The 16,057-nt window shown below is 35.3% G+C and overlaps 1 protein-coding gene across 3 annotated transcripts in view; it reads right to left on the reverse strand.

The window, feature by feature from the left end:
- Window positions 1–2,006: 2,006 nt before the first annotated feature.
- JAK2 (Janus kinase 2) overlaps window positions 2,007–16,057 on the reverse strand; it is a 173,386-nt gene continuing 159,335 nt past the window's right edge. For all 3 annotated transcript variants that reach the window (XM_090274131.1, XM_090274130.1, XM_090274129.1), the window contains 3 exons: window positions 4,076–4,193; window positions 2,436–2,549; window positions 2,007–2,175 (listed from right to left, as the gene is read on the reverse strand). In XM_090274131.1, coding sequence (XP_090130257.1) covers window positions 2,068–2,175; window positions 2,436–2,549; window positions 4,076–4,193 — 340 coding nt within the window. In that variant the 3' untranslated portion in view covers window positions 2,007–2,067. The remainder of the gene's footprint in view (window positions 2,176–2,435; window positions 2,550–4,075; window positions 4,194–16,057) is intronic.

Raw genomic sequence — 16,057 nt, forward strand, 5'->3', positions numbered from 1 at the left:
ATAGGCAGGTAAAGTACTTCCCATACAAGGTAAAGCTAAAGGAGTTTATCATCACCAAGTCCTTATTATATGAAATGTTAAAGGGACTTATTTAAGAAAAAGAAGAAGATCAAAGCTATGAACATTAAAATGATAACAAACTCACAACTATCAACAACTGAATCTAAAAAACAAAAACAAAAACAAAACTAAGTACACAACTAGAACAGGAACAGAATAATATATATGGAGACTATATGGAAGGTTAACAGTGGGGAGCGGGGAGGGGAAGAATACAGAAAAAGGTAGAGGGATTAAGAAGCATAACTGGCAGGTACAGGATAGAGAGGGGGATGTTAAGTATCATAAAGGAAATGGAGAAGCCGAAGAACTTATATGCATGATCCATGGACATGAGCTAAGGGGGGAGGGGTGAGACTGGAGGGAATGGGGTACCAGGTGGAGGGGGCAAAGGGAAACAATTGGGGCAACTGTAATAGCATAATCAATAAAATATACTTTAGAAAATAAGTAAAATGTTTTATAATGTGAAAAGCATTTCTTCGCTTTCCTTCCAACCCCCAAATCTCAAACTTAACATGTAACGCATTTTTGCTTATATAATTTGCACCTTAAAACTAGCTCCAAAAGTCAGAAAAAAAATCAAGTCTTAAATACCAGTTTAAAAAAATAGCATATACCATTGAAACTAGAATAAAAAACTATTTACTTTTTAACTAAAATAATAAGTATTTTAAACTTCGTATAAGTAAAGCAAGAAACCCACCACATTTTAGATACAGTGTGTAAAATGGAGTCACATTAAAGCAAATGACAAAGACAATAATGCGTTACATGTTAAGTTAAGACAATAATGCTTCATTGAAAATATGTACATTCTCATTTTTCTTGAAGGCATATTTTGAATTTTCTACTGGCATTCTTGAATAAAATAACAAGCATATTTTTCACCAATTTATTCTCATTTTTCCCTTATATATAAGAATCTCTAACAAAAGAAAATTTCTTCTGTGACAATAGATTCCTAAGATCCCTAAAATACAGTCTTTAGAAAAAAAATTCCAAACCCACACTATGCATCGTGATAGGCTTATATATTAAAAACAAACAAACAATGTCTCTTATGGCTTATACTCAAATTTAATGCATGACCATAGTTTCCAGGGATTGAAGAATCTTATTGGCAGCCAACAACTCAAGGGATGACAATATTCCTGCATTTGTAATCTCAAAAATTTAAAAGAAAACTATTTGCCATAGTCTTGGAAAAACTTAGAGTTCTATTTTAAAAAGACATACACAAAGAGATACAAGGGAGAAAAATAAGAAAATAGATTGTGTTACAGCTTTGTAAACTTGTTTCATTTCAAAATATATTTTTTAGAGCCAGGGAGATTTCCTGTACAAATAAAACTAAACACTTGTTCCCTTTTCTTCAAAAAATATTTACAGTACATAGAACTACAAGTGAAAGTGTACACCTGCTTATATTATTGGCCAGTGATATAGATGAATAAGAACACAAAAGTATTTATTCATTTATCTGAGCATCTTAATTTGCTTGTATGGTAACATTATTATAGACTATGAAAAAATTAGAAAATACCATTAATGAATACCAGCCCTTGTGTAAAACATCACACAAGATGCCAAGGTATTATACATTCTCTGTAGTAGAAACTGTACATACATATTCTGTGCATTTTTAACATTGCAAAATTTATATTACAACTTTTTCATCTCTCAAAATTCTGAGTTAAAAAGTCTATTTTTTCTTTTGCCAAAGAAAGGTGATGTTAACTGACTGGTTAAGTCTATAAAACTTTTTACAAAATTCTTTGCAAGGACTGTTCATCAATTTCTTTTACTGGTATCTTCATTAAAAAACAAACAAAACCAAAAAACTCACTGAATTTTGAATGTCTTGAGCAGATATTTCCACATCTTTGTGGCTAGCATCATGATATATACAATAATCATACATGAAATAATAGTCCACAGCAATGTGAAATACAAAACTTTGTTCTCTAACTTTATTTTGGTCTCAGAGTTTGAAGTTCATTGCTTTCATCCAGCCATAGTGTCCCTTATTTGATCAACTCGAAGAGCTAGGTGTCTGAAAGAGGGACGCTGATTTACATTATTGTTCCAGCATTCTGTCATGATCACATAAATCTGTAAAAGAGAAAATAAACCAAAATCACAATGTACACCAAGTGCTATCTTTTAATTGGAAGAGAACATGAATTTGGGACTCCCACTTAATTCTCCCATACAGGTGTATGTCATGGCTATGCCTAGATCCACAGTCATATGACTTATGTTATTTATCTAAGAACTCACCAATTAAATTTCATAAAAGTGACCTTAAGTCCCTGTTATAAAAGAGAAGACAATTGCATGATTATTATGAATAAAAAAAATTTTTTTGTTACCTCATCTGGGCATCCCTCTGGTCTAGGTAATCTTCCATTATTCTTCAAGAGTTCTATCAAATGAAACACAATCATCTGTCCTTGTTTGTCATTGCCAATCATACGCATGAATTCCTGAAACACAAACCCACTGATCAATGAGATTTTTGGGGGGTATACTTAATTTGAAGCAGAATTCTTTCTCAGCTTCTTCCAGTAAATGGAAAAAATTTGATATATGTTTTCTTATATGTTTGAAACCTTTTAAAAATAGACTATTTTAATGATCAAAGACTTCCTTTTTAGTAATACTTCAGAAAAGACTATTAAATGTGGAACTGCTATATACCCATTTCCATAATTATAATATACTCAACACAAATTCCCTGAGAAGGGCTCAAAACAAGTGAACTAAAAACATATTTACATTTTTTGGTTGTTATTATTTTAACATGTCACATTACATTTCAGCTGAAATAAAAACTTGAATGTGAAAGAGGACATAATAAAAAGAAAGTGCAGAATGAATGTTTAAGCATAAATACATAGAGAGAAAAATGCTCATGTTAAAAATTCATAGAAGTCTGAACTGTAAACTAGAAAAATATTCACATCATTTAATGAAACATAAAGAGCTCTTATAAACTGGTAAGAAAAATTACCAACATAAAATGGGCAAAGTACATAAGGAGACAATGCACACACACACATATACTCACACTGAACACCATTAAATATGTGTTCAGCCACATTAATAGGAGAAATGCAGATTAAAATCAAATAGATACAACTTCTTTCCTATCAATTTGGCAAAACTGCATAAAAACATAATGGTCAATACCATCAAATGATGAAATGTATATACCCTGTGCACTGTTATTGAGAGTGTAATCTGGTATAGCTTTTCTAGAAAGCATTTGGAAATAATCAAAAACCTTTAAAAGAGTTCATGACCTTTCATCTATCATTATACTTTTATTCTAAGGTGACAATCAGAGATAAACAAATATTTCTGTATATTTATTCACTATGTTCATAGAGGTATTACTTAAAAGACTGAAAAATAGAAATAATTTTTTAGATATTATTTCCTTACTATGAAATGCTACCCAGAAGTCAGAAGCCATATCTGCAGAAAATATTTACTAATACAGGAAATACTTAATGAAAAAGCAGGATAGCAAGCTGTATAGTGTTACAACCTTTATTTCATAAAATATTTTAATAAAATTTAACTTTTATATATAAAATTAAAAGAAGCCTGGAAGAAAACATAGCACAATATTAAAGTAGTTTTCTCTAAGTAGTTGAATTAGAGATGATTTTTTTCATACTCTTCTATATTAAAAAAATTCCACAATGATCAGGAAAAAAATTACTTTAAAAGGTTTATTTTACCTTTTGCAATAATTCCTATAATGAAAGAGTTTATTAGATTCACTGAGAATAATATTAAAAGAATATGGTTGATAGTACTCTACCCATCCCCTTCTTTAAAAATTCAAGTTTATTTAATGAATAAATTTAGGGTTATTTTATTGGATGCTGTCTTACAAATAAGCAATAAGAGGCTCTAAAATGAGCCTTAAGCTTACTATTATTGTTTGGAAAAAGCTTTTCTTATGTTAAAAAAGTTGAAAGTAAATAAAGAACAAACTGACCGCTGGTGGACTTTTACTCTTCTCAATATATGTGAAAAGTTCATACAGAACCACTCCAAAGCTCCAAACATCTGAGGCCACAGAAAATTTGCTCTCTGTCAGTGATTCTGGAGCATACCTGTGATATATAGGAAAAGCATTTAAAAGATGGTTTCTTGATGTGCCAACCCTTGATTTTACATGCAAACCACTAAATTAAAGGAAAAGCAAAGTGTACAGGAAAGAGTTAACATAGCAGGCTTGGGGTTGCCATCCTCCAGAAGTCCCGCTTGCAATGCTGACAACTGACTGGTACATGGAGCTTAGCTTTCAGGAGGGTTTCCACAATTCTCTAAATGATAAAATGGCTCACTATGCCTAAAACGTTTGTGCTGAACACCTGCTTTCCTTCTAGGAGTCTGGAATTTTAGTTTGTACCAGGCAGAGAGTGCCTACATGTCCAACCCCAGCAAAAGCCTTGGGTACTGAGTTCCTAATGAGCTTTCTTGGTAGACAACATTTCACATTTGTCGTTACAATTTACTGCTACAGAAATTAAGTGTCCCATATGACTTTACCGGGAAAGGACCTCTGGAAGATTGTGCTTGGTTTCCTCCAGCTTTACCCCAGACTCCTTTTCCCTTTGCTGACTTTGCTTTGTATCCTTTTCCTGTAAGGAATCATAGCTAGGAATATGACTTATGCTGAGTACTCTGAATCCTCCTAGTGAATATCACACCTGAGGGTGGTCTTGGGAACTTCCAACAAACAAAGATAACTAAAATTTTTTAAAAAGTCATTTCTGTCTCTATTGGAAACACCAGGGTTAACTGCCAAGTACCTCCTAAAAACGGAAACATGCACTGCTCTTTGCAAGTTAAGCTTTAAATGAATACAAGTAAGTATCCAGAAGGGAAAAACAAGGCTCTAAAATGGAGCAAGACTTGAAGCTATTAACATATAAAAGAAAGAACCTGTTTATCCCAGGAGAATGATTATGTGAGGGAGCACAGAAAATATTAGAAACCACAGGGGGAAATGGTGCCATGTCTATTCAAGTATCAACACTAACCAAATGAGAATTTTTGGCTAATGGACTGTGAATATCTTTGTTACATTGCTAAGTTTATCCTTATTATGGAAGATGGTGACAAGGACCTGTTTAAGATTGATAAAATTTAAAACATGAATTATAAAAATCTGGTCTCTCCTTTAAAATTTACTCCCACAAGCTCCTTCTCTGACTACTCAAGGTCTTAATGATCCAATGCTACTGAATTTCTATAGTACATGTAGAGTCCATTACACACGATTAACCATGTAATACTAATTAATTTTATATTTACTTTTTAAAAGCACTTTACATATTTAGTTATATTTTAAATGAATGTTAGCTTTATCCCACAAATGGAACATAATCTCCTTGAAGACACTGCTACTCCCCCAACCACTGCAAAATATCCTTATCTTTTGGTTGTCATGAAAGCACTTTGTAGTTTCCCCAGTTCAATCCCCACAACACCCAGGAGAGGAGTTGGGAGGAGAGCGGATCTCTGCCCGCTGGCAGAGACGGGACTCGACCAAGTGGCATTGGCGCTGAAGGACAGGAGACAGCGTGCTGCCGGGCAAGTGAGAACATAATTCTCCTTTATATTTTTCTCTAGTGGACGGTGGAGAGGGGAGGAAAGTTTGGGGGTGGTAGGCCATTCTTGAGGAGCGCAGGCGCAGTGGTGCGCTTATCCACTCCCCAACCCTACCCTTGGGTCCCGGGGGCGCGCATAGGGAAGTGCTCTCATTCACTGGCCCAGGTGCGCGGGCGGTGAGTCCAGGCATCCCTCGGACACTCCCCAACGGACCTAAGATCAGTGCCCCAACGGGCACAGGGAGGGCCCACTGAACACGCAGAGGACCGTGCGCAGACACCCCTAGCCAGCTCTCGTGGGCGCCGGGCCCCAGGCCGGAAAGCAGACCACTAGCGCAGGCTCTGTTCGTGCCCTCCCAGACGGGTGAGGGAAGGCAGTTGGCTGCGGCGCCGGAACAGCGGGCGGCAGCGACTCACGGACGTTCACTTCACTGAGCACAAGTGTCCGCGGCCCCGCCCTAAGAGGCGAGAGACCAACTCCCGGAGCTCGGCTCAGCGGGACTAAGGGCACCGGCACGCGAGCGCGAAAACACCTCAGCCCAGGGACAATAGGCGCCAATCGCGGGGCAAGTTCTCGGGCCGCTCACACGCATGCAGGGACACGCACAGGGACACCTCGGCGAGAATGCAGAAGCACCTCGGCCTGGCAACAATAGGTGCCAATCTCGGGGCAAGCTCTCGGCCGCCCCTCCCATGCAGGGGCTCGCGCGCAAGGACACCTCAACTGGCTCCGGTGGGCAGCAAGGGAGCGCGCCATGCCGGCAACCGAGGGCACGCACCGTTGCGGCAACCGTGGGCGCACACCAGTGCTGCAAGAAACAAGAACCTCTGAACCGCCACACTAGACCAGCTGTGGATGCAGAAAAAGAAGGCGACACACTAAGGCTAAAACGGACATCTCCACAAAAGAATTCGAGATAAAGTGGATAGAGTGACTTTCAATCAACAAGCCAGAAGGAATATACTAACAAAAAAATCTGAAATATAACCAGACAGCATAAACAAATGATATGAAAGGTACCCCAAGAACATCAGGCTCAGGAGATCAAAGAGACTGCACCACTGAAAACCCCAGATCTACCATAAAAAATCTCATACCACAAAGGTGGGAAGGCAAAGCAGACAAATCCAAATAACAAAAACAAACAAGAAGAACCCAATATGGTAAGACGCAGAAACAACCTCTCAATGAAAAGAAAAGAGGAATCCCCAGAAAGAGAGGTAGATGGCATAGACATAGCCCAAATGTCAGACATAGAATTCAAAACTATGGTGGTGAAGAAGCTCAATATGCTCGAAAACCTCAAAAACAACTATGACAACCTCCAAGGAAGTTACCAACAGCTCCAAGAAAATTACAGGGAACTTGCAGAGAACTACAGCAGCATAAAAAAAGACATAGAAACTATCAACAAGAACCAGGAAGAAATGAAGAATGCAATCTCTGAACTGAAAAACACAGTAGAATCAGTCAAAAGCAGACTAAATGAAGCAGAGGATCGGATTAGTGAGTTAGAGGATAATGTAGGTAATAATCCTCAAACGATACAGCAAAATGAAAAAAGATTAAAAAAATATGAACAAGATGTAAGGGAATTACAGGATAGCATGAGAAGAAATAATATCAGGATCATCGGAATAAGAGAGGGAGAAGAAAAGGAGGACAGAATTGAAAAACTGATAGGAGAAAGAGTGACAGAAAATTTTCCAAATCTGATGAGAAAAAGTTATGCAAGTCCAAGAAGCACTGAGAGTTCCAATAAAGAGGAACCCCCAAAACCCACTCCAAGGCACATCATAGTTAAAATGGCAACATTCCAAGACAAAGAGAGAATCCTAAAAGCCGCAAGAGAAAAACAGCAAATAACTTACAAGGGAGCTCCAATAAGGCTATTGACCGATTTCTCAACAGAAACATTACAAGCCAGAAGGGAATAGTCAAAGAATAAATACATGTCAATAATAACGTTAAATGTAAATGGATTAAATGCTCCCATTAAAAGACATAGGGTAACGGAATGGATAAGAAAACAGGACCCACATATTTGCTGTCTACAAGAAACACACCTCAAAACAAAAGATTTACATAGACTGAAAGTAAAGGGATATAAAAAAATATTTCAAGCAAATGGACCTGAAAAAAAAGCTGGGGTAGCAGTCATCATATCAGACAAAACGGATTTCAAAGCAAGGGCAATAAAAAGAGACAAAGAAGGACATTTCATAATACTTAAAGGAACGATTCATCAAGAAGATATAACACTGATAAACATATATGCACCCAACATAGGAGCACCCAAATACATAAAGCAAATACTAGAAGACCACAAGAACGATATTAACAACAACACACTCATAGTAGGGGACTTCAACACTCCATTATCAACAATAGACAGATCATCCAAGCAAAGAAACACCAAGGATATACAGGCATTGAACAACACACTAAACCACATGGACTTAACTGATATATATAGGACTTTTCACCCCAAAGAAGCAAAATATACATTCTTTTCAAAGGCACATGGGACATTTTCAAAGATAGACCACATAATAGGACACAAAACAAGCCTCAAGAAATTCAAGAAAATTGAAATTATATCAAGCATCTTTTCAGACCACAATGCCTTGAAACTAAAAATCAACCTCAGGGAAAAAAATCAAAGACACCCAAACTCATGGAGAATGAATAAAACGCTCTTAAATAACGAATGGGTTAACAATGACATCAAAGAGGAAATCAAGAAATTTCTAGAAACTAATGACAATGAACACACAACAGCCCAAAACCTATGGGACACAGCAAAAGCAGTCCTAAGAGGGAAGTTCATAGCAATATAGGCATATCTGAAAAGACTCGAAGAATCTCAAATAAAAAACCTAACCATAAAGCTACAAGAACTAGAACAGCAACAACAAACAAAGCGTAGGGCAAAAAGAAGAAAGGAAATCATCAAGATCAAAGCAGAATTAAACGACATAGAAACTAAACGAACAATCCAAAAAATCAACAAAACTAGGAGCTGGTTCTTTGAAAAAATAAACAAAATTGACAAGCCTCTAGCCAGGCTCATTAAGAAAAAAAGAGAGAAGACCCAAATAAACAAAATCAGAAATGAAAGAGGAGAAATCACGACTGATACCTCAGAAATACAAACAATTATAAGAAATTACTACAAACAACTATATGGCAAGAAATCTGACAACCTAGTAGAAATGGACAGATTTCTAGAAACATGTAACCTTCCAAAACTGAATCAAGAAGAAGTAGAAAGTCTCAACAGACCAATAACAAAGAAGGAAATTGAAACAGTAATCAAAAATCTCCCTCCACACAAAAGCCCTGGACCGGATGGCTTCACAGGCGAATTTTACAAAACATTTAGGGAAGAACTAACTTCTACCCTCCTCAAACTATTCCAAAAAACCCAAGAAGAGGGAAAAATCCCAAACTCTTTCTATGAAGCCAGTATTACTCTAATCCCAAAACCAGGTCAAGACACAGCAAAGAAAGAAAACTACAGGCCAATATCACTGATGAACATAGATACTAAAATCCTCAATAAAATTTTGGCAAACAGGATCCAACAATACATCAAAAAGATCATACACCATGATCAAGTGGGATTCATCCCAGGGATGCAAGGATGGTTTAATATTCGCAAATCAATCAATATAATACATCACCTAAACAAAATGAAAGACAAAAATCACATGATTATATCTATAGACGCAGAAAAAGCATTTGATAAAGTACAACACCCATTTATGTTGAAAACACTCAGCAAAATGGGAATAGAGGGAGCATACCTTAACATAATTAAGGCTATCTAGGAGAAGCCTGAAGCCAACATCATACTCAATAGACAAAAACTGAAAGCATTCCCCCTGAAATCAGGAACCAGACAAGGCTGTCCACTCTCCCCACTTCTATTCAACATAGTGTTGGAAGTCCTAGCCACAGCAATCAGACAAGACAAAGAAATAAAAGGCATCCAAATTGGGAAAGAAGAAGTAAAACTATCACTATTTGCAGATGACATGATAGCATATCTAGAAAATCCTATAAACTCCACTAAAAGACTACTTGATATGATAAGTGAATTTGGCAAAATAGCAGGGTACAAAATAAATATACAGAAATCTAAGGCATTTCTGTACACCAACAATAAAATATCAGAGACAGAAGCAAAAAAGAAAATACCATTTACTATAGCAACAAGAAAAATAAAGTACCTAGGAATAAACTTAACCAAAGAGATAAAAGACCTGTACACTGAAAATTATGCAACATTGAAGAAAGAAATTAAGGAAGATACAAATGAATGGAGGCAAATACCATGTTCTTGGATGGGAAGAATCAACATCATCAAAATGGCCATACTACCCAAAGCAATTTACAAATTCAATGCAATCCCTATTAAAATACCAATGACATATTTCACTGACCTAGAACAAATCCTCCAAAAATTCATATGGAACCAAAAAAGACCCCGAATAGCAAAAGCAATCTTGAAACAGAAGAACACAGCAGGAGGAATCACGATACCAGACATCAAACAATACTACAAAGCCACTGTGATCAAAACAGTCTGGTACTGGCATAAGAACAGACATATAGATCAGTGGAACAGAATTGAAAGCCCAGAAATAAACCCAAGCCTCTGTGGTCAACTAATCTTTGATAAAGGAGGAAGGAACATAAAATGGAGTGAGAAGAGCCTCTTTAACAAATGGGGCTGGGAGAACTGGACAGGGACGTTCAAAAAAATGAAACTAGACCACCAACTTACACCACACACAACAATAAACTCAAGATGGATTAAAGACTTAAATGTAAGCCGTGATACCATAAAAGTCCTAGAGGAAAACATAGGCAGGAAAATTTCAGATATCCCACGTAACAATATCTTCACGGATACATCTCCTAAGGCAAGAGAAATAAAGGAAAAAATAAACAAATGGGACTACATCAAACTAAAAAGTTTCTGCTCATCAAAAGAAAACATCAGCAAGATGAAAAGGAAACCAATCATATGGGAAAACATATTTGCCAATGATATCAGAGACAGGGGACTGATCTCCAAAATATATAAAGAGCTTATACAACTCAACATCAAGAAAACAAACAACTCAATTAAAAAATGGGCAAAGGACCTGAACCAACACTTCTCTGAAGAGGACATACAGAAGGTCCATAGGCACATGAAAAAATGCTCAACATCATTGGCCATCAGAGAGATGCAAGTAAAAACCACAATGAGATACCATTTTACACCTGTCAGAATGGCCATCATCAACACATCAACAAACAACAACTGCTGGCGACGATGTGGAGAAACAGGAACCCTACTGCACTGTTGGTGGGAATGCATACTGGTGCAGCCACTATGGAAAACAGTATGGAATTACCTCAAAAAACTAAAAATGGAACTACCATTTGAACCAGTGATTCCACTGCTAGGATTATACCCGAAAAATCCTAAAACCCTAATTCAAAAAAACCTATGCACCCCTATGTTCATAGCAGCCCTGTTTACAATAGCTAAGTGCTGGAAACAGCCTAAGTGCCCATCTGTAGATGAGTGGATCAAAAAACTGTGGTACATCTACACAATGGAATACTATGTAGCAGAAAGAAAGAAGGAACTCTTGCCATTTGCGACAACATGGATGGAACTAGAGCGAATTATGCTTAGTGAAATAAGCCAGGCAAAGAAAGCAAAATACCATATGATATCATCCAATACAGGAAACTAAAGAGCAACACAAACAAACGAACTAAATAGGCAAAGACTAGAATAGTAGTCAGTAGGGGGGAGGGGGGAGGGAGAGAAGGGGGATAAGTAAGGGAAGGGTCTAGTCAAGGAACGTATATGAATGACGCATGGACATGGACAACGGGGAGGGATATAATTGTGGGAGAAGGGATGGGCTGGGAGGGAGGAGCAAAGGGGAAAAATGGGACAACTGTAATTGAATAACCAAAAAATAAAATTAAAAAAAAAAAAAAAATCCCCACATCGTTTCACTCTCTCCGACTATTTATGTAAAGATAAATATAGATCAAAAAATATATATATAATTCTCCCTGTTGAAAATGAGGGAAATGACTCCTTCTCCTCTTTTCTGAAAGCACTTACTTTAGAAAACTTATCGTTGTAAATTCTTTGTCTCTTTCAAATATATGTAAATCTTTTTAAAAGCTTTTGCTTAAAAGCCTCTTGCTAGCTTTATGATACATAAATGTCTTTCTGAAGAACCAGGGAACCATCTCTTTCGAATGTAATCATCAGGAAGTTAGCTCGCCTATCTCCCAGTTTCTGTAGGGGTGTAGGAATCTAACTTCAGCAGGTGCCTCCTTCCTAGTTACAAAATTACGTCTTGTCATAAAGATACGAGTTTATTTTCCCTTTGGCAAAGCCAATTAGCTCACACAGATGGTGACTTTAATTACCCAGTGAATTTAGGATGAACTATGTGTGACAAATGGTGATGTCAAGTCCTCTCACTTGAAGACTAGTTATTGTTTATCAAGAGAACATGGATGTAATGGGTTGAATCTGCTTGGCCATAAAAAAGAGTAAGATTTCTTTCTCTCTTTGCAATCTATAAATAGATTGCTTTTGATGCACATTACTTTCTGGATTAATGCTTATTCAGTAATAACACAGTTTTCTCTTTTGTCATTGTGGTGAGGTTCTGGGTTGAGAGGAGATTTAGTTTAAAATTACGTATCTCCAACACTTTCCCTTTTTTTCTCCATCCTCTAAATCTAGGTTTCCCTAAGGTTCCATCATCAGATCTCTTCCTCTGTCAAAAACTTTCCCTTAGGTAGTATCATTCAACTATATACTGAAGTCTCCTACATTTATAACATCTTTGACCTTTCTTTGGTGCTTCAGACTTATTGACTATTTCTATATTAAAGTTCTACAGGCAAACAGAACTCCATCCCCATCTCTTCAAACCTACTGATTATTTTACTTTCCTGATACAATGAATTGCATCACAATCTATGTAACTGCCCAATATGGAAATCTTAGAAATTATTTTGACTTGTCTTTCAATCCGAAGTCTAATGAGCCACCAAGTCCCTCTAAAGTACGTCTTAGAAATGTCTCAAATCAATCTCTTATGCCAATATCACTGTAACGATCTTAGGTGAGATCCTGTACTAGATGATGAGCACAGAGGTCTTTAAACCTGGTGAAGAGTAACCCCAGGGATAGAAGATTTACCAAGGGGTACTCTACAGCAAGGACAGTATAAGTAAGGGTCCTCCATGAGGCCAAAATCCTGCTTTGACAATTTAAAAAAAATTTTTTCCAGAAGCATTTTTCCCTCAGCTCTTGATATCAATCCCTAGGACATGATAAAACGTGCTATTAGCTTAAGAGCACTTTTGAACAACAAAAGCAAAATAAATGACAGATTCTTTTAAATTAAATGATAATTTTTAAAAAGATATGATGGCTAAATTCTATGGATAAAAATTATATCTGATTTATTTCAGACTAGAGTTAGTGTTCACTATTGAGTAAGTGAGCTAAAACCTATTTTATCAACTCACATTCTGAAATAATTATACAAAATGTAGTCAACCTCACTTCATTATATAAAACATTTAATGTTTTTACTTGTTAATATAAAACTATATGTCAATTGCCAAACTGATTAGTTTTTAGCAACATATAGCAGCTATCTTTTTCATAAAACACATAGGAAAATTTTGATCATGATAAAAATATGTTATTTCTGATTTTTATTCAAGCTTATTTAATGATTCCCCAAAATAAAACATCAGTTTGATACATATCTCCCCAACACATTTACTAAAGTAATATATACCCTACTCCATAAATTATAATCTTAGCTATATTTTATTCTGTATTACTTATTGTATTTTAAGTAATGAGAAATTATTTATCTTATTTTCATCACTTAATATGAAATTAAAGATGCTAGATATAGTATATCATTTTAAGCTTACTTTGACTGCCTTTGTGATTTAGCTTTCCAGACATGCAGAGAGAAATACAGAGCCCAAAGTTTATATAATTTGGGAGTTTTCATTATGACAAAGAATATTAGGTATAAAAGTAAATATTTAAAATTAGAAAAGAAGAAATCTTGGAAGGAAGGTGCTCTGGAAAATATGCTTTGTTAGTTTCACTATAAGCATGCCTCTGCACATGTGTTCTGCAATTCTGTTTTTTCTTAGAAATAATATTTCATAATATTACTATGTGTACTTAAATTGAAAACTGCAGTCAGATCTTTCTATTGAAAATTAAATGTTATTTGTTTACGAGGCCAGGCATTGCCAAATGGGTTATATAAAAGATAATCTTCATAAACTGACTCAACCTTTGAGGCAATACAAAGGTTTGCCATATTTAAATAATATATTTAAAACATGATATAATGTTATCGAAAAGTATATTTAAAATATTGTTTTTGCAACCTTTTCTGAATGTATCATTTTAAACAAGATGCCTCTAAATCAGAGTAACATCACAATTTAATTTGAAAAATTATTTTGGTATATACTGCTTCTCAGAGATGGAGAAAATGAATGACTAATGATTGGATAGTAAATCCACTTTTGAAAAGAAACTGGCTTTAATTCTTTGTTTTTAATAACAATGGAAAATAGATCTAATCAAATTCCCAGCTAACAGATAAATTTTAATGGAAGATTACTATTTGCTTTTTTTAGCACATATCTCAGAAGGAGTCATAGAAATAAACGATACTGTTATAACAAAACTTCCATTTCCTACCTATTTATTTACACAAACTATTTTTTCAGTGTTTTCAATAAAACTTTTAAAAAAATTATCTAAATTTGTAATTTATTTACATTGCTTTGGAAAATTGTATCCCAGTAACTTCAATGACAACTTAATCCAGAAGAAAAACGTGAAAACTTATGAGTTTTGTGGTAAGAGGAAATTTAAAAATTAATTACAATGTATGTACATATTTTGGTTACAAAGGAGATAGGTGATCAAAAGGTTTTCCAGGTACAAATATAATGCATTATGCAAAATTTTGGGCGAGAAGGGAAGTAGAAATATAATTTGAATATAATTTTAAAGAAAAAAAGAATGATATAAAATTTTTATCAAAAATAAAATGTCTGTCCCTATAAGTGGGTGACAATAGGTATTAAATTGTTGTGTTTAGATTTCATTGCATACAATACTTTAGAAAATATATTATTTACAGCTATTTAAATTTATAAAGTAAAACTTTAGCTATCAATTTTAAAATGTGTGAGACAGGATAGTTTTTCACCATTCTTTCAGTGGGTATACATACACAAAGGGTTTAAAAACCAATGGCCTAGATTCCCACAAAAGTTGTCTAACTAGCCTCTCCCTGCTGTTAACCTCTCCTTGATACAATATACCCTCCATACCAGTAATTTTCAAACATTAGGTTAAAGGGTCTCCTATATACTCTTAAAAGAATAATTTTGTGAGAAAAGTAGCACTATATTACATTTAAGTTTCTTTAATGTTTGGTTTAATAGAAGACTGTAAGATTATAGCCTATAAAAAAGTCCACTATCTACTCATGAAAAAGGCAAATAACATCTTAGTCTTATTATGAAAATAACTTCTGATAGTACAGATTCCCTAAAGGGGGTACCAGCAGTCCCCACAAGTAGCGGTCACCAAAAGTAGAGGCAGAGAACCAAAAAAAATTTAGATTTATATTCCTAAATTATGAGTCTTACCACGTTATTTCCCTGGATAAAGCCTCTAATCTCTCACACACTTTCTACTAAATAAAGTCTGAACTAATTAACACGGTATACAGAGCTCAATATCATTCTAGTCCTAATTACTCCCTGTTCATTCTGTAATGATGCCCTCAACTTGCAAGCCCCTGATCCTCTTGTTCTTGTTGTCCTCCTCATGGAATACCATTCCTCTGGTCTACCAATAAACTTTTAAAAAAGTAACTACTACTTTATTTATATTCTTTTTATTAAAATATAGTTGACAGATGAGTTTCAAGTGTACAACATAGTTATTCAACATTTACATACCTTATGAAGTAATCACTGTGATAAAACTAGTTAACCATCTGTCACTATATGAAGTTATTGTAATACTACTGACTATATTTCTTATGCTGTACATTACATTCCTGTGACTTAATTATTTTATAACTCTAAGTTTGTACTGCTTATTCCCTTTCACCTTTTTCACCCATCTCCCTAGGGACCTCTAACACCTCTAAGGTATCATGCTAAGTGAAATAAGTCAGACAGAGAAGGACAAATATCCTGTGATCTCACTTGATATTGTAGGTGAAATGTAGAAACCTTGACCTTGAGAAAGCTA

This window comes from Furipterus horrens, unplaced genomic scaffold, assembly GCF_987537825.1.
Source record: "Furipterus horrens unplaced genomic scaffold, mFurHor1.1.pri manual_scaffold_4, whole genome shotgun sequence".
Lineage (NCBI taxonomy): Eukaryota > Metazoa > Chordata > Mammalia > Chiroptera > Furipteridae > Furipterus > Furipterus horrens.